The sequence below is a fragment of the Pantherophis guttatus genome, chromosome 7 (genome assembly GCF_059756535.1).
Source record: "Pantherophis guttatus breed Tessera chromosome 7, ASM5975653v1, whole genome shotgun sequence".
NCBI classification, from domain to species: Eukaryota; Metazoa; Chordata; class Lepidosauria; order Squamata; family Colubridae; genus Pantherophis; species Pantherophis guttatus.
Window position 1 is genome coordinate 11,818,616 of NC_142069.1, and position 20,555 is coordinate 11,839,170.

Consider the following 20,555-nt stretch of genomic DNA (forward strand, 5'->3'; position numbering starts at 1 on the left):
CACTATAATTAGATATATCTCATACAGAAAAATAACAACAGAACAAGGATAACACTTCAGCTGATTATGCACCAAAATCATCTGGCATCAGTGAATTAAATCCAGCAATGCTAAACTTTGGTTTTTTGAAGAATACCTTTATGCAAGATCAAGTCGCTGAAGATACGGATCACTTCATAATTCTCAACAAACAATATTATATTTAAACAGGCAGTGGGAATAAGAAAAACCTATTTGTGATATCCATCAGTGATATTTATCAAAGTATTCATATATGACATCTGCCTCTAGCACTAAATGATGAAGTTAGTCATTACCAAGTCAGAAGGCTGTAGGAAACTAGAATACTCACTGAAATATGGCAAACAACAGAAGAATAAAAAATGTTCTAACTAAGCTTATAGGAGGAAATCTGGAAAGTGGAACAGTGGCAACACACTGGAAGAGGTACATATAATACAGTACTTATTAATACAAAAGAAAAGACACTTTAACAGAATGAACGAACTATCGTACAAATAACCTTGATTTTATAAGCTAGTAAAATGATGCTTAAGCTCACCCAGGGCAGATTAGACACCTACACAGAAAAAGAGATGCCAGATGTTCAAGCTGGCTTTAGAAAAGACCAAGGAACATGAGACCTAATTGCCGATGAATGCTAGATAATCGAGAAAGCTAAACAATATCAAAAAGAAGCCACTATGTGTTTAATTTATTATAGAAAGTCCTTTGATTGCGTCCATCACGAATGTGCTTAGAAAAATGGGGATCCCAGAATATCCCATTCTCATGAGATACCTACATACAAGTGAGGAAGCCACAATGTGGTGAAATGGAGAGTTCCAGATTGACACAGGAGTGCAACCAGGCTGTATATTCTCCCCTTATCTACATGCCGAATATATATTAAGGGAAAGCTGATATTAAGGGAAAGCTGAACTGGAGGAAGATCAATGTAGTTTTAAAACTGGAGGAAGAAAAATCAATACCCTGTGCGTTATTCTGATAAGACTACTCTGATAGCAAAAATACAAAGGATCTGCAAGCTCTAGTAATAAAAGTTAAGGAGAAAAGTGAAAAAAATAGGGACTAAAATTATATATTGCCTAAAGTGATATTAGGAAGAACAATCACTCTTAGAATTGACAATGAAGATACTTAAGTAATGGATAATTTCTGCTTTTTAGGATCAACCAACAATAGTAAAGGAAGAAACAGTAAAGAAATACAATGCGGATTGTCACTTGGTAGAGCACCCATGAAAGCCTTGGAAAATATATTCAAATGCTGAGATCTGTCCATTACCTACAAAGATCAGAAAAGTGCAAACTATGATAATCACTGTGAAAGCTGGAATTTGAAGAAGCAGGAAGGAAGACTACTGACATTTTTTTGAACTTTGGGGTTGGAGAAAACATGTGAGAATATTGTAGATAGCCGAGAAAACAACCAAACAGATATCTAAACAAATGGCCAGGCTCAAATTAGCCTACTTTGGATTCATTTTGGGAAGATTTGTCTCTCTGAGAAGGCTCTAATGCTGGTAAAGTTGGAAGAAAAGAAGACAATCAGGAGCCAGATGGATGAATTCATTTATGGCAATGGATGTGCCATTAAAAGATCTGAAATACCAGGGTTTTTTGTCATGAAAAAAAAAAAATCTATTGATGGACTGTCTGTTAAAATAAAGCCAGGTCATGGTACACACTTGAAAGTAAATCAAGAAGCCTGTAATTGTGGGATCTCTCTGGCAAGAACAAAGAATGCTTATCTACAGGAAATATGCATGTGTAAATCTTGTAACAATTCTGGGTAATTAGAAATCTGATAAAAGTAACAAGGGTTAGACAACTTGCAGGCCTCAGCTAAAAATTAGGAATAGAGATGGCCTGCAGCCAATAAAATCTGTATTAGACAACTCCTGAGGCATTCACTAGCCAAGACTAAGGAATAGGGACAGCTAGAGACCAATAGAACAAATTGTAGAATTATTACTAAAATGTTTATTAGATTATATTTCTTATTATCTCGCCTTGTCCCGCCTTCTCTTTTAAATGTATAAAGCTTATTTAATCCTTTGTTCTTGGTTCTTGGCATTTTGGCCAGGAGCCCTTTTCCTTGGAGTACTCCAATAAAAAGCAATCAGAAAATCTGCACCTCGTGTCTGGCGTCCATCATTGGCTTAGGCACCAGGCTCAGACCCGAATTGGGGACAACACTATGTAGATGATAAGAGTTGACGGCAACTTGATGGCACATAATTGAACAATATATTCAATACTTAAAACTATAGTCACAGAGAAATGAAAATGCATTCATGAAACAGCATGCAACGACTTGGGTTTATGTATCAGATTCAGCTATGTTTTTGACTTTAGCTTAATGTGTTGCATGAATATGGTCCCTATGGCTTGGAAATCATTTTTCATATATACTATTACAAATCCAGACAATAGTGTTTGTAAGACAAAACGTGACTTTCAACCAAACTAGTGGAATCAAGTCAAGCTACCAGAATATCATAGTTTAAATCAGGAGATGTAACTAGGAGCATAATTCAGCTCTACGTTCTACGGCTTCAATTCCAAAGCTTATTTATGCTTTATTATTTTGATTTAAAACCATGCAATATCTGCCAAGCATGGCAGTTTAGAAACACAGAAGCACATGAACCTCTAATGTTCATAATTTAGATTCAGCAGGATTATCATTATTTTCAATGACACATTCCATGATTGAAACATGTTATTTTTTATTACTGTCCTGGAGAATTTTCATAATGAAAATTCTGATTAATTATCAGACATGCAGGCAGGATGAATACCACTGAGATACCAAGAATTGCAAATCCAATTCTATACTCAGAAATTAGGAATGTGCATTTGTATTCTATTATTTTCTTCTTTAATTCCAGATGTTTGCTATGTTTTTACTTCTTTTGCTTTCATACTTTGTTACAATTTTAAGCCACCCACAATCAATTTACAAGTTGGGTGGTCATACCAAATAAACTCTTAAAACCAACCAGGATCCTTCGCCCATCCAAAAGTTTTTAACTGAAACAAATTATCTGGATTCAGGCTTGGCCTGGGAAATGCCATTGGCTGCTCTGGTGGCTGACCTTTCTGGGACCTAAATATGAGAGTTGTGGCATTTGTTATCATTGAACCTGCATCTTTCTGCCCCACCTGCATGGATTAAGAATTAGACATTAGAATGTATTTGATGGTGGTTCTACTCCTACAAGAGTGGTGATACCAATCACAAATGAAGGAGGAGAAGCATTCAAGCCCTTGGTTATTATGTGTGGTTACTCAGAACTCTCCTTTATACTATTTAATATCTATGTAAAATCACTGTGGGAGGCTACCTGTCTCTCCATAATGCGGTATCTCTGCTATGCAAATAACACCCAATTGTATACTGACACCCCAGGCCAAGGGGGAGATGCTGTGCTTACATCCTGGGAGGATCTGAATGGGATAGAGTAAGTTCAGATTGAGTCCCTCTGAGACAGAGCTGCTATTTTTCAATAGACCATGGGTTATCCAAATAACATAGTTCTCAGTAGTCATACTGAATGGAGTTTGTTCCCAATGAAGGAACTGATCTTTGAACAGCAGGAAGTACTGTTGTCAGGATGGGGCAGGGAAGTGGGCCATTGCCCAGCTTCAGGTGTCAAGCCAGTTATGGCCCTACGTGGACCCAGATGCCCTAGTAAGTAATCCACATCTTTCTAACCACTCAACTGGATTATTGCAACATGCTATGTATGGGGCTGCCATTGGAAACTACTTAGAATGGTGGTCCCCAACCTTTGCGGCTTGGCAGTCCCACTGGGGGGAGAAGAGGAGGAAGTGGGCTGCATGAGTGGTAGATTGGCGCATGAGTACACAGCCCTTGCATGAGTGGTGGGCTGGGGCACATGTGCGCAAGTGCCCACCAGCCCACTGCTTGTGCAAATTGAGCTGCACGCAAGCACCTGTTCCGGCCAGTCAGTCACACGGCCCAATTCCGAATAGGCCACAGCCCGGTAGTGGGCCATGGCCCGGGGGTGGGGGGGTTTGCGGACCTATGACTTAGAACCTACAGATGGTACAAAATAGAGCTAGCAATCTACTCCTACTAGTGCATAATAATACATATTTAAAATCTTTTTTGATTAGGGTTCCGAGTCTATTAAAAAAACCTGAAAGTTACCTTTCAAAGCTCGACACAGCACAGTATCCACAGGCAATTCTTTTCTAGGATAGAATCTGCTTACCTGGTTTGATCATTATAAGAGGATTTCAGAGTTCCTCCACTTTTTGAGATAGATGGGTGTGGACAAGGCAGCATATCGCTTCAATGGTAGCCCCCACTTTATGGAATTCTTTTCCCAAGGGGAAATCTCTTGGTTTTTCAAAACCAAATTATAACACTTTCATTTCATCAAATAGAACGGGGGCATCATGGCATTTTTGTTTTTTACTAGAAATATTAGTTGTTTGGCCTATTGTTGTTTTAATGCTTGCAACATTAGAAATGTTGTGAAATGACTTCATATATATGTATGTGTATGTGTATTTGTATATGTATATATGTGTATATATTGCCATCATCCTTCTAAAAAGTATCTTTGAACCCAACATAGGCTCCAAAGGCAATTATTTAAAAATAAAATTAATAGGCAATTTGAACAAGACTTTGTTTTGAAGTCTGTATAAGAAAAAAAAAAACCAAACATAATCTGGAATATTAAAAAATATCCTGGAGGCTGTTAAAAGATGCCCATAAAATCCTCCAATATGTATATCCTTTCTTTTGTAATAAATAAATGCACAAGAAAAAGCAACACATGTGAATCATCAACAAGAGCCAACATGACGTTGTGGAAACTCCTATGATTATTTTATTGCAATGTGGGAAGTAGGAGGGTTGACTTTTTTCCCCCTCTGAAACAGTTGGGATTTATAAGCCATGGTTTGTTTTAATCCTGGCTTGCCTGGGAAAGACAAGCTAAATAGTTTGCATGTCACAATAAGCAAACCTCAGAAAGAGCATTCCTTGGTTTGCTTAGCTAGTCCTGGTAACAGAAGCTAAGTGGGAGCTATTGAGCAACGCTTGCTCTTTCACAGCGAGTCAGAATTCTGGCTTACCATGACGTGTGACCACTCCTATTCTCTTGTCAGTGGTTAAGAGTTCCCCAGCACAGTCTGGCACCAGCCCTATAGAGGACAGCAGAGTCAAGGCCTTTATATATCCAGTATCCTAAAACCTTAAACGTTTTGTGAAATGAGTGTCTGATTCAATACAGTGCAGCTATCACTTATGCAACTGCAAATGTCATTTTTGAACTCAAGACCATAGCAGCATTAACGTCCATCTTGAAAAAACTGGATTTTGCCAATATAGATTCCCCCTCCATTTTTTTCATGGGTCTTATCTTATGAGAGCTTCCCTCTTTGAAGCATCCCAGCTGACGATGGACGACTTGTCAAGTTGTCAAAAGTGAAGAAAGCAGGAGGGCAGAAAGTGCTCTGGGTTCAAAGGGGAAAAGATTCTTTAGAGTCTGAGCACAAAGAATCTGTTAGGAGGGCAGCCATGAGAAAAGGTAGGTAATTCTAACAACAAAAAATACTATTCAAATCTTTGCTAGCCGGGACAGTCTCATTTCCAAACAAACAGCCTCCAACTGTACTTATTAATACATCCCTCACTTCCATCTGTAATGTAAGACTGAACTCAGAGATAGCAACCAGTTCAGTCATTTGTGAATTCTACGGCTGAATGAGAACTGAAATAGGTTTTTCCAGTCCAGATCTATCATATGGACTCTATGCTAAGTAATCAGTTCAAGCAAGAATTTTTGCTAACACAGATCCTTTTAGAGAAGGGTTTCCCAACCGTGGCAACTTGAAGATGTGCGGACGTCAACTCCCAGAATTCCCCAGCCAGCATGCTGGGAATTGAAATACACACATCTTTAAGTTGCCAAGCTTGGAAAATACTATTTTAAAGCTATCATTTCAACTAAACTGAAACATTAACATCAGTCTGAATATGAAATTTCAGTTCGATTTCTGAGATTTTTTTTTTATCTTCTGATAGGGTTATATTAAGCTTGTTTCAAAAACTATTTTTCATTATTGTCTACAAAAATGTAACTACAAAACCACAATCTCCCCCCTCCCCCAATGTGATTCCTGAGTAGTCTAGTACAACCCTTCAAAATTATCACCCAAAATGATGCTGGGGAACGCAGAGTTCCTTGCAGACCCCTTATGCTACTTTTCAAGTAACCATTCACATCTTTGGACTTTGACTGTCAGGTGCAATACTAACAGCATGAGATTTTTCTTGGCCTAATAAAGGATTCCAGAGAGGATGACAAAAATGACAGTAATCATTGTCCTCTGAATGCCAACGACCTAAGTATTCTGTTCAGTAAAGAAATCCTATCGGGCATAGCCTCTGCCTGCTATAATTCTGAAGCCTTCAACTTCAGAGCTGAGGATAAGTTAAGAAGGTACATTCATGCTAGGTATAATGCTCTCTCTGACTTTTCCATGGAGCCAGATCTTAAATTCAAAGCTACTAATGAGAGGATCTGCAAGAGGGTGGTAAAGAGGCAAAAAGCTATTGAGAGCAAGCAAGCAAGCCATAAAGGTCAACCGCAGGGTTATAAAGCTTATCACAGAACTAAAACATGCACAAGGCTTACGTAAGGAGCGCCTCCGTTTGTTCTTTAACTTCTTTCTTTTGTTCATTCCAGCTTTAGAAGGAGACTCTTCTTTTGCCTTTGGCTGGTTGGTAACTTTTGAAGAATTCTGCTGACTGAAGTGTGTTGGTACATGCCGAGCCAGTCCACTCTGGGAAGCAAAACTAGCATTGCATCCTCCCACAACGCACTTTAAAAAAAAAAAAAAGTTAGAGGTACCCAGGGAGGCCATCACTGAACCCAGAAGGAATAAGCTGATGTGGTCTTGCTTCACTATAATCCTTTTATGAAAAGAAGAACTGAGCAATCCCAGTCAACACATTGAGAAAGGCTCACTTCAAACAGGACGTCAATTATTAAAGATTACCTTCCCTTCATTGTTCTTAGTGCAACACAGCAGGCAATCAAGAAAAAAGACAGTAGACAAAAGTGATTTCTGAACACTAGAGCAATAACACAGTTCTGGTGATGTGAGAACATAGCCAACAATGTGAAATTCTACCAACTGCAAAAGGTTTTTTGCATAGTTAATAGCAGATATTAATGGATTTTTGTTTGTGTGAATGAATACTTACACTTACAGAAACAAATCTAACAATAAGATTAAGTCAATAAGATTAGCAAAAGTCAGTTGAAGTATTGCATTTCCTTAAATATGATGATTAAAATAGATGTAATATTCTATGACAACAATTCCTGCTGTCAGGAAGCAATTGTCTGTCTGTCTGTCTACCAACCAATCAACCCTTTCCTCTCTAACATCAGAAACATTAACCAAGAGGACATGTACAAAAACACAAATGTCCTCTTGGTTAATGTACTAAATGGCCTTCCACTTAAGGTTTTTCTTTCAACTGTCATCTAATAATTTGAAACTGCTACTAATCAAATCTACAGGATTTTTTACTTAGGTGGGACGTGAGTTCTCCCCAGCACAGAAAGCCTTTCATAGGGCAGAGGCATAAACAAAATTAGCAAAATGTTCCAAAATCAACACCAAAACCATAATTTTGGTTCTGGTGAACTGCCAAAAATAAAGTAGGTGTATAAAGAAATAAAGTATAATTTCTCTCTCTTATCCACCTGTGTTTAGTTCACCACCTATGAAGGCTGCTTGGTTAATGATTTGGTCACAAGGATCTATACTGTGAAATTCCCAAGTGTGAAGTTTTCTCTGTAAATAGGGAAACCTCCACTGATGAATAGACTGGCTATGGGCACATTGACAGACATGGCTCTGTGAGAACATCAAATGCCAATGACATGGAGCCTGCCCATTCGTATCTGACTCTAGGGGGCAGTGCTTATCTTCATTTCATAGCCAAGGGAGCCAGCATTGTCTGAAGATGTTTCCATGGTCATGTGGCCAGCATGACTATATGCTGAGGCTCACAGAACACTGCTATCTTCCCACCAAAGTGGTCCTACCTATCTACTCACATTTGCATGATTCTGAACTGCTAGGTGGGCAGGAGCTGGGGCAAGTAATGGAAGCTCACCCCGTTATGCGGCACTAGGGATTCGAACCGCTGAGCTGCTGACCCTTCGATGGACAAGCTCAGCGTCTTAGCCACTGCGTCCCTTATGAGAACTATACCCACTGTCTATTTGTTTCTAGTCCCAATTCAAAGTGCTAGGCCTCCTTTGGTTTAATGTTCCAAATGCATGAACCTGCTTTTATAGATATGTGATAGAGAGGGCTTCTCAAAATTTCTTCTACTCATTATGAGCCAAGCCAAAAAACAAACAAATCCTTTACTGTGGAATAGCTTTTCCAGAGTGATTAAGCAGGCACCAACCTTAAAGTATTATTTGTTTCCCAATTTTTTTCAAGTTAATCAGTTTGTCCTATTGTATTTTTATTCCTTTTTGAATCTGTTAACTTAGACAGACTATTGTCATATTTTAAAGGCAAGTTATTTCAGGGAGAAAGGACAATGCCTTCCTTTCAGATAAATGCATAAATATTTTAATAAATACTGACTACAAAGATAAAAGAAAACAAGGTAGGCTAAAAAGCCTTGGAAAATAACCTACTTTAAAAGGTTTGTCCCCACTATGGGTCAACATATGCCGCTGTAACCAACTCTGACTTGTTGATGGTGTGTTATACACTTTGCAGCCTTTCCATAAGCAAACAAATACCTAGTAAGAGAAAACATAAATTAGGCGGAAGCTCGGTTTACACATAATTTTAACATTCAAGATATTATTTTAACTCAATTAATTACCCGAAAATACATGAAAAGGTGCTTCTAAATTCACAGAGAAGAAACAATAATTGCCAAGAATCATCACACAATGAATATACAGCTGAAATAGCTAACTTAGTTTTGTGAAGTTATCAATCTAAGAGGACCACTTGAAATGTTAAATAAATTCAGCAAGGATGGATGGATTCATGATTATTTAAGAACCTAACCAAAATATTTCTCTCTTTCCCTAGAAAATTGTGCCAACGTCCCCCGTTTGCCACCTGTGGGCAAAGTTACTTGGGCACTGTCCAAATGGTGATCTCACTTGGCATTTCATGTATCCTAGACACTTTGAAGAATTTAGGGACTTTTTGAGTTTTTTCTCTAGTATCGGCCTCGTTAACCTATCACAGAAACCGCAGGAAGCTGTTATCTTAATAGCTGTGGAGCTGTAGGTGGCTCCCATCAGTTGGTCATCAGAAGTGTCTCTTTTGTCACTTTTCCAACTCCACATATTCCAGAATGTAGAAAATAGATTAGACATGAGTTAACAATCACTGAAAAAACTTTTGTAGTAGTTCAGCATAGCAAAATATTTTTGCATTGATGAAACCGATGAATTCTGCATTTCAGTTCGACTTACATGTTAGAATCCAATCCCATGTTATAATGGTGTAAGAATGCAGTTACAGGTAATCCTTGACCTACACCCTCAAAGGAGCCCAAAATTTCTGTTGCTAAACAAGACAGTTGTTGAGTCCCATTTTATGACCCATTTTCCACAGTTGTTAAGTGAATCTGGCTTCCTCTATTTACTTTGCTTGTCTGAAGCTGGCTGGGAAGGTTACAAAAGGCAATCACATGACCCCAAGACACCGCAATTGTCATAAAAACATGGCAGTTGCTAAGCGCCTGAATTTTGATCACCTGACTATGGGGATGCTGCAACAGTGGGGAAAGTGGTCATAAATCACCTTTTTCAGTGTTATTGTAACTTCAAACAGTCACTAAATGAAAACCAGAACTTTTCCTTTTGGGCCTAATGGAAAAAGAACTGGAGAAAAAACTTTGTTACCGTATATGTTGGCATCAGCAAGACTATTGTATGCACAAAAATAGGAGGACACTTCGATTGCTACTATGGACAAATGGTTGCAGAAGTTGGAGCTGGCTGAAATGGCAAAATTGAACACTTTGATTAAAGAAAAGAACGTAAGTACTTTGGTTTCCACATGGAGACCGCTTCTGAACTTCGTTCTTGAAGTGGAAAAGAATGAAACTTCGATTTTGGGTTTTACCGAGTAGATTGATAGATCTTTACAGAAATGGCTTGTTCATGTGATTATGAAAAAGCAAAAGGTTGTGACTTGATGTTAATGCCTTATTTTACAGCAATAGAGAGTCACAAGTCAATGTTTCTTTTTCTTTTCTTATCCTTCCTCGTTTCTCTCCTCCCTTTTCCTCCCCACTGCTTTTCTACTTACTTTTGTATTTTACAACATTTTATAATTCAATAAAATGTTAAAACAGTAAACAGTCACTAAGTGAATGGTTGCAAGTCAAGGACTACCTCTATAGGCAGCTAATGAAACTGTAATAGTTCCATTAATTAGATAAACTTTTATCATTCAGGTAGAGCCGTCATTAGTCTAGAAGATCCAGATGCTATTCAGAAGTAGCTCAGACAGACAACTCCTAAATTCAATGAACTATAAGAAGGAAGAAGAGGTATAGCATAATCAGCCTTGCAAGGTTCTCCTCTTATAGCTAATTTCAATAAAAGTATAGTATAGCCTTTATTGTCATTGCACATCATGTATACAATGAAATTGGTTTTAGCTTCACTTAGCTTCACTGGTGCTAAGTAATGAAGTAATTTTACCTTTCCCTCCTAAGTAGTTAAATTTCTTGGTCTGATCTTCCAAGTGGGGAGCCTGCTTCCTAAATCCTATACTGCAATACTGCTTAACTGATGGAATCCAGAGCATGCAATCTGGTCACCGCCAACAGATTCTGGATCAATTCTACAGTAGTTGATCTGAGTTTTAAACTATTATTTCATTTAATTCAACCGTATGAGCTTGTTTCAATTTCAAATCCAACCAGGGCCAACAGAGTCTATTTTGGAGACAGCGTGCGACAGTTAACCCGGGCAAGAATTCCATTTGAAACACCCCCAAAGGCAGCATCTTTACGCCTTTAAAAACAATGATCAGAAAGGGTACACATGAGATTATTTGCTAAGTCAAACAAGGACGAAGAGGGAATGGCAGGAAAGGCACATTCCCACCGCTTGCTCCTAGGACAGTACTTGGCATGGCCGTATGGTTTTGGCTGTAATACGCCAAAACTGTAAAGAATTTTAATTTGCTTTGGAATGAACATTATCGCTTAGTAGCTGTTGCTCCAACAAACCAAAGCAGCTCCTCATAAATTACAGGCAAGTGTGACTTGTTCCCCCTCTTAACAAGTTGAAGGCCATCGTTACGATCCTAGTCATAATTCTGGCTGTTTTGAAAGAATCAAGACACTCAAATTGATATATAATGTGCATTTCCCATGAAAAAATTTATCGCAATTATAAATTAGAGGGGAAAAAATACCAGGATGCCAATTCTATCCTAACTTACAGAAAACACACAGTAATAATAATATTAGCAATTTAAATCTGAAATGTATCAAATGAAGCCCCTGACTAATAGACATCTATTACATCTTTTTAGAATTTCACTTGATTTGAGTAACCAAGTAATTCAAAAGTAAGTGCAAAATTTGGACCTAGACGAAGTTTGATGTAACACTATATTGGGTAAGACCTCAAAAATGTGATACACAGTGTTTTTTCACTGACTTAAGGATAGGATCTGGAAAATCATCAGTAGATTAGACCATCTTCTTCATAACTCATTCCTTCTTCCCCAATTTTCCAACTCCTCCAAAACCAATTTACTTCAAAACTTCAACTTACTCCTTCAAACCAATTACTTCAAAAACAAAAAGTACAGGTAATTGAGCCCAAAATTTCTGTTGGTTAGCGAGATTGTTAAGTGAGTTTTGCCCCATTTTACAATACTTCTCACCACAGTTAAGTGAATCACTTACTAACATCCACTCTCATAGGCAGATGAATTCATCTCTCTAATCTTTATTCATCTTATTTTACCACTAAATCTATCTGACAGCTCCTGCTCTTCTATTTGGAAACGTGCACTAAATGTTTGTTTTGGCTTTGCTTTTTATTTGGCATTAGCTCAAAGCCTATTTTTTCTATCAAATCTTTAGGACTACCATGTATTTCCCAATATTCTACTAAATTAAGAACTGTATCTGTCTCCATATTTTCACCTGTTCCACCTATTGTTCACCTTTTCTTCCTCTTCAGCTCACGTTTGCCTATGATAGTAAATCATACATATAGTACAATACATTCTTTCATGGGGTATCATTGTCCCATCATTCAGTATTCCTTATAATTCGCATTTCAAATCTACTTTAGTTCCCACTCTTGAAATAACTTCGTTGTAACAGTTTTAAGCTTTTTTGATTGGTTTTAAACGTATACATTGCAACACCGTATCTTTTCCCATTAAATTTGTTTAGTTTTTGGTTTAACACACAGATGTTAGAAAAGACAATAAAAAAAAAAAACACCAACCCCTCCTCGCTGACCATCTACATGTATGGACCGAATGTGATCTGCTAGATCCGGACTAGAGTTGAAGCAAGAGTGGCACTGGTCCCAGCAGCAATTATAAGCAATACTTTTTGCAGATGAAGTCGTCACTCCCTGTCCATTCATCATGACTGGAGTTGATCGTCCACTGGAAATTGTACTGTCTACATCCATTATGGTACTGCTTATGCTGCAAGAAGAGGGGAAAAATAATTAATATACTTTCAACAGAGGGACAATTTCATCAAATACGTGGTTAAATACATTTATATCTTGTCCAACCAGAGTGTTCAAAGCCACCAGGCTAAAAAACCAGACGATCATAAATTCTAGTCCTGCTTTAGGCATGATGTCACAGTTGGATGACTTGAGCCACTTGCTCTCTCTGAGCCCTAGGAAGAAGGAAGGGGCAAAAAAAGTTGCCAAGAAAACTATATGGCTCTCCAATGCACTCCTCCAAAAAGAGGCACAGAATTTTAATATTACTGACAAACTTTACAAAATAAATATTTATGAATCAATTATACTGATGTTATGTTTAAAGGAAGCAGCAACTCTCTCTTGGGGCCTTTAACTGGTCTAGAAGATTATTTAAATTCTTAGGTGCCAATGAAACTGAACAATTCCTAAAGTAAGTAGACAAGATAGTATTATTATGCTTCATTCCTATTCAATCTATGTTAGTGTTTACTCTATACAAGTAGGGTTTAATTTACCTTTAAAATCTACACTTTTACCTCATAATGACCAATTTTTCTCAGTAGCCTTTTACAATCCATCAAAAAATTACAGAAGTGCGTGTGGGAAAACCTTACCAAGCTTCTATATGAACATTTTATAGCTGGCCTGGTCCAGCAAGTTAATCACATGCTCCAAAGACCTAAAGACAGAATAAAGTAACAAACGACCTTACAGATCTCTGTAGCTAAAAGCCTTACAGTAGCAAAAAGCCAATGAAGCTACTCAAAACTCTCCAGGAACATGTAAACTTGAGGAATAATAGAAGTGCTTCTGAATTAAAATGCTTCCAACATTGGGAACACATAGGGGAGTGATAGACACCCAGAAATGTTGAAAGAGTGAGGTTTTCTCTATCTTGACTTAAATTATTAAAAGATATGCTAAGGTTCAAAGTTGAAGCATCATTCAACTGAAACAAGGATTCTAAAATAAGAGATGTAGATGTCCCAATGGACTTCCATTCTTTGATGGAATAAACTGTCCACTTCAACAGAAGTGGAGATATACACTGATGCTATTTATTTTATACTGGATAGCAATAGCAATAATACTTATTATATACTGCTTCATAGTGCTCTACAGCCCTCTCTACGCAGTTTACAGTGTCAGTATATTGCCCCAACAATCTAGGTCCTCATTTTACCTACTCAGAATCAAACTGCTGACAGTCGGCAGAATTAGCCTGTAATACTGCATTCTAACCACAGCACCATAATGGCTCTAGATTGCACTCTTGGTCTTCTACTGGATTTAATGATGTTAAAGACAGTACTATTTCATTTGCAATGCCCAATTTTTAATACTTTTTTTAAAAAAAATATCCTTATGATCTTGCTATTCTAATTCTGGAAAAGAAATCATTAATTCTTGAAATATATGCATTACCTTTTTAGTAAAACTGTAAGTGAAATAGAAAGTTGTGTATTAATCATAATTACTAGCTGTCTGTTTTATCAGTATGAGATGTATCGTATCTTTTGTAAAAATCAATTTTTCCTTTAACATCTCTTAAGCCCTTCTTTTAGCTGAACCTTTATGATCTTCAAATGTTTCTTTACGAAACTTCAAAGACCACAGAAATCACATTCAATTTTAACAATGTCAAGGTTTCTTTTGAGTTGAGCTTGATTGCTTATGGCTTCATGGAAATATCTGGGTAGTGTTCTTGGCAACAATTTAGAGTATTTTGCCACTGCCTCTTCATGCATCTCATAAACATATATGCACGCGTGTCTATTGGGGTATGTGGGGTTGGGATTTCCAGTCTAGGCTACAGCCCTGGTGTATTTTCTGGAGGTCTCACATCAAAGTATTAACCAGGGCCCAATCCTGTTATTACTTGATGGGGCTTTCCAATTTACAATCTTAGAAATTATTCCTGGAATTTGTGCAGCACATCTGAAGAATACTAGCCTCAGCCAATGTTTTGGTAATTACTCAATAAGGTAAGACAGGAAGCTAAATTCTCATCACTCAGCAAAAAGTGCTAGGTGACCTTGGAGTGACTGTCAAGATTTTCTAATTCTTAACAAAGTTAATATCTGAGAAGATCTTATACACAATGATATGATGGCTACTAAAATGGAGGACTAATGAGAAGTTACTGCAACCTCCTTTCATTTTTGGTGTTCTGAAAGAACTACCAGACTGTAAATTCTCAAAAGCACATAATTTTCCTTTACATCTAGCTCTGAATCTTATACTCTGGAAATAGAAGTTTACATTCTCTATCAAAACTTGTAATAAGAAACATTCAGCCATAAAATATTTTACTATAACTTAAACCGATATGGAAGCAATAATGAAGGAAATAGCATTTGTCAGATCAGAGGCTCAGAACGTAGACAGGTTTAAAAGATTTCCAAATGCACTTTTCTTTGATTAGGACATCAGTTCAAAATACCATGCTGAACACATCTGAGACACATGTGTGCGGTGCAGTAATAAATCAGCTGCAAAGAAAAACATCAATGTCTTTGCAGAATGAACACGGTAGTTTTGAGCCAAAATTGCCACTTCACTTCTAGTCCCCAAAAGATTCTCATATTTATGTCAGGTTAGCCTTCTTGTTGCATATTCCTATTATATTCCATGCCAATGCAAACTTTCCCATCATTTCAGAAGCAAGATTTGGGGTTAAGACGGCTGCAGTGGAAGCAAAATGCAAATTGAGCTTCTCTCAACTAGTTGGGGGGAAAAAAAACCTTGGTCAGGATTGTCTGCCTAACAACTAATCCATCTGCTAATGAACATTCTTGCTTGCCAAATTGATCTTTGTGAATGCACCTCCCCCAAAAGCTGTGGGATGTACAAGCATGTCAAGCTGAAAACGAATTTCTGCATTCCAACTTCAGAACAAAAGTTGGCTGTCTGAGTGGCAGCATCTCAAGTTTTCCAGTCAAAGAAAGCAAACCTGAAATATGCCATTTTGCTCCTGGAACAGGCCTTTTCAAGTATTCTCCGCTTGAAAAAAAATGTGCATGTTCCAAGAGATTTGTTTTGAAGCTGGAAACTCTCCGAGGTACTTCAGGCTTTGTTCCAACAGAACATAGCCATCTTGATTATCGCACGTATCGTCATTTTGTTGTGAATTCAGAATTAGTTCCCCCTTCACGTATTCACCTTTTTTTTTTAGCAAAGGGCAAAAGCAAAAATACATTTAATCGATTCATATCAAGAAAGCTGTCTTTGAACTTCATCCAATATTCAGTTTACAACAAATGGCTAAAAAAGATGAAAAATTCTACAAGCACTGCGTAATTATTAATGGTATCTTTCTCGCCTTATAAAGTATCTTATAAACTAGTATGCACCTATTTCCATTTAAACATGCATGTGCTCATATCTCCACTGTCTTCTGTCTTCCTTGATCCCCATTTTCCATTTTCCTAATGCGTGTTTATCTAAACCTGGAAACTTTCAGGGGGAGTTCCCAACAGTTTTAGGTTTGCATTTTTGTATTGTGCCGTGTTTTCTTTAAATGCTTGAAATAAGACTATTGCAATTCTTTTATGTTAAAAGACAACACAATAAATGTACTCTGCTCCAGATATGCTTTTCTGTCCTCCTAGGCTAGGGAGTCACTTTCATCATTACTGCTGAAAATTTCTTTTAGCAAATTTAATGAATAGTCCAGAAATCCACTTCAATAAAAACATCACAGCAAATTAAGCAGAATATACAGAAAATAATTTTGGCAGCCAATGGCTAAGATTGGTTACACAACATAGAGATGATTTAAACAATGTATAAATGTGCCCTAAAGAGTTTGATGAAGGCTACTGTCCTTCAGGAACAATTTAGTCCCCAAGGATTAGCAATTACATCAATGGTTATGGAATTCAGTATATCATACATACATACAACACAATCAATAGAAACATATTTCAGAGATACAAACCTTACACTAATTTACACAACACAGCATGCAAACCTGAGTCATGAATTCCACAATTCATGACTCAGCTCATATGCTGCTAATTCTAGAGCAGGGGTCACCAAACTTCAAAACTTGTGGACTTCATCTCCCAGAATTCCTCAGCCATAAGTCTTTTAAAGTTGCCAGATTTGGAGACCCCTGTTTTAGGGAACCAGGATTAGGAATCATAAAATAAGCTTGTCTTTCAGCAGATGTAACTGGGTTTTCATTGCTGCATGACAAATAGGTTTTTAATTTTGAAAAGTAAACATGAAATTATAAAATGTTTTTAAAGGTTTCCTCTTAACACTTGCTCCATTAATTCTAACATGGAAGCTAAAAAATTGATTTGTAAGCCACTAGAAAGCAATAAATCCAAGATCTTTATACGTACACATAATTCACCATGCTGGAAGTTTCTCATAAACTGTCAAAAAAGGAAGAAGTCTGTTAACTTGTCCAAAAAAAAAAAAAAATCCTATAGACAAATCTATTTTCCAGAAATCTAGGAAAAATGAAAGTTTCTTGGAATAATTTATATTCCTACCTTTAGTAATTAAGACTGCTAAAAATTTTTTTAAAAAAAACCCAAATAACTAAATAAAATGCCATCCTGAGAATGAAAAAAAAAACCATATAATCTGAGTAATAAATATTTTTCTTTTAAAATGCACAGAGGGGCATCTCTATCAAATCTCAGAATATAGATGGTAGATTTTAGTAACAAGCCATTTAGCTAACACCAGCTATAAATTATATCCAACATTTTTAACTATAATAGGAAATACGCAGATGTATTGAAATGAGCATATGTTAATATAATCCAGATGCCTATGAAAACGCTAGAAATCTATGTTAATAGATTTCTAACCTATAAAAATCATCAAACTCTCCGTAATACACATAAAGCATAAAATGTCCATGGTGAAGAAACATTTACCATATGAACAATTTGAATCAAAAGAATTAGTGTTCTGAAGTTTTTTTGTTTATTTTTTTAAAATCACCATTACATCAATTATTGTATCCTGTTTCTGTCAGAGCAAGCCCAATTTGCAAGAGAAGGCTGCTCCATGGGAGTTATGTTAGAGACACATCTCTTTCTGGCCCTAGTCTTCTTGACTTTATGAAAATGCCGTATCACAAGTGATTATTTTTTCTTAAGAGATTAATATTGGTTAGTTCCAGATTAAAGAGAAAGTCCTAAAAGTTCCTAGGCACCAAGACATACAGACCTTTATAGATTAATTGCACCCGACAACAAAAAAAAATAGTTATCTTCGAGACCGCCTGCTGCTACCGACGGCCTCCCACCGACCTGTGCGCTCCCACAGAGAGGGCCTCCTCGGGGTGCCATCAGCCAAACAATGTAGGCTGGTGACCCCCAGGGGGAGGGCCTTCTCTGTGGGGGCACCTACCCTCTGGAATCAGCTGCCCCCAGAGATAAGGAGAATCCAAGACCTCGGTGCCTTCCGCCGTGCCCTTAAAACCTTCTTTTTCCAGCAAGCCAGGCTGGCCTAACACTTTTTAAAATGTTTTTAATTGTTAGTTTTTAATCATGGGGCCAAATTTATGTATATCTTTTTAATTGTATTTTAATGTTTGTAGTTTATGCTTTTACTTGGCTGTTCACCGCCCTGAGTCCTCAGGGAGAAGGGCGGTATACAAATTTATAAATAAATAAATAAATAAATAAATAAATAAATAAATACACATTAAAATGAAATTTCATTGCATACAGCTCCAATACACACTACATAAACATGACAAAATAAATAAATACAAAATTATGCATATACCCATATATATTTTATGACACGGAGAAACAACAGTCTCCTGTTCATGTGGAATAGGCTGCAGTACAGGTAGTCTTTGCCTTCCAACCATTCATTTAGTGACTGTTTGAAGTTACAACAGCACTGAAAAAAGTGACTTATGATGGTTTTTCACCCTTCCGACCATTGCAACATTTCCCCAATGTGGGCGTTTGGCAACAAGCATGTATTTAGGGATCTGCATTATCCCAGGTTCATATGATCACCATTTATACTAGAGTTGGGAGAGCTCCCAGCTAGCTTCCAACAAGCAAAGAATGGGGGAAGCCAGATTTAATAACCGCCTGATTCACTTAACAACTACAGCGATGTGCTTAACATCTGTGACAAAAGGTTGTAAAATGGGGCAAAACTCACTTAACTGCCTTGGAATGGAATGGAAATCTTGGTCTCAGTTGTGGTCGTAAATCGAGGACTATCTATAATCCAACTGGTGGTCATGAGAAAACCAATTTTCATTGTGAGATCCTTGAGCATCTGAAGTTTCTGAAATTGTTTTAAAGGCAGTCTTCTGTGGAGTCCACTAAATAATTTTACTTTCAGCATAGCCGGAAGAAATACCAGAGTTGCAATTAAACCATATAACTGGAAGTAGAACTCATAAATCATGAATGCTTTTGTTGGGGGTGATAATCCTTTCCCCCAAAAAAGCAGCTAAAATCTGTATTAAAAGAAGCAAACCTTCACCCAACCAAATGCAACTGTACCCCAACTGGAGCAAACTTCAATTTATTATCCTCTTATTACCCCTGAACCAAGAATCCAGCAACTTCCCACAGAAACAAATACATCATTTATACACTTTTTTCACAACGTTAGCAAAACTTCAGAAGATTCCCCACTAGTTTACATACAAGACAATAACTTGTAGAATAGTGCAGGCTACAAACCAAGGCATCTTGATGTCACTATCTTAAACTAAACTTCTCAGAAGGAAACGAGCAATTGTAAGATAATGCCCTCAAAGAAGCATCTCTTCAAAGACTGATTCCCAAGGCTCTAAGGCACTTGAAATGACATTCAGAGCATACTACAGTGAACTCTTAAAATTTGCATGGTTCCCCTGGTTTGTAATCATGTTACTCCAGAATTCTTTAACTGAAATTAAGCATAGGTAGAACTTTATACTATTTTCTTCAGCTCAACAGACCAGGAAAATCTGTTATTCGTTTTATAGCTGGGGAGTAGAGTGTTTATAAAGAACATATGGAAAACGCTACTTGAAAATCCAGGCCTTGAATGAAAAACAGATGACGTTTCAAGGAGGCAATAAAATGTGCAGTGAGGTACACATTTTCACAAAGAGCAAAAGAAATGGAATAAAGACTATTTTAGCTGAGCCCTGGAGCCCCATAAAAACTACAGTACTATTCAGCTGCATTAGGTCTACCCTTCAATGATTCTGCCAAAAGAGTTCACTGAATTTTCAATCATGCACTTTAAACAACAATTATGCAATTTAGTTATCTACAACACTGTAGACAAAACAACTTTCAGGAAAGCCAACATTAACCTTATTAACCACAAACTACTCAAGCACATACAGTCAAGCTTAATAAAACTGTAAGAATCTATCAAAGGAGTTTCAAGTTAGCTGGAATGAAATCTCAGAATTGATGTCATGTGATTGGTTAAAATGGCCAGGGGGAAATACTGGTCACATTTGCCCAAAACACTGAGCTACAACTAGCTAACCCACTGTGTGAATCCCACCAATGGATTTTTATTCATTTGACAGTTAGGGTAACTGAATGAATCACATATAAATAAAGTGCGAATCTAACAATCAACCACAGTATTAGTAAAGGGTACCCCAAAATCAGTGGTGGATTGCTCCTCGTTCGGACTGGTTCGCAAGAACTGGTTGTCAGCCCCTCTGGGACACCTGTGCTTCGCCGGGCAAAGTACTACACGCACACAAAGAGCGCCAAACCAAGTTTAATTGAGCTTACACGGCGGCTAACAGTAGGTGCCAAAGTCCTATATGGAA

At 37.3% G+C, this 20,555-nt stretch overlaps 1 protein-coding gene across 4 annotated transcripts in view; it reads right to left on the reverse strand.

The window, feature by feature from the left end:
- Positions 1–20,555, reverse strand: part of AEBP2 (AE binding protein 2) — a 45,110-nt gene that overhangs the window by 17,856 nt on the left and 6,699 nt on the right. For 2 of the 4 annotated variants that reach the window (XM_034442616.3, XM_034442615.3), the window contains exons 2-5: positions 12,554–12,761; positions 8,741–8,848; positions 6,707–6,893; positions 5,142–5,210 (exon numbers count right to left, since the gene is read on the reverse strand). In XM_034442616.3, the coding sequence (XP_034298507.3) occupies positions 5,142–5,210; positions 6,707–6,893; positions 8,741–8,848; positions 12,554–12,761 (572 nt within the window). The remainder of the gene's footprint in view (positions 1–5,141; positions 5,211–6,706; positions 6,894–8,740; positions 8,849–12,553; positions 12,762–20,555) is intronic. The other 2 variants (XM_060689034.2, XM_034442617.3) reach the window with 1 other exon arrangement.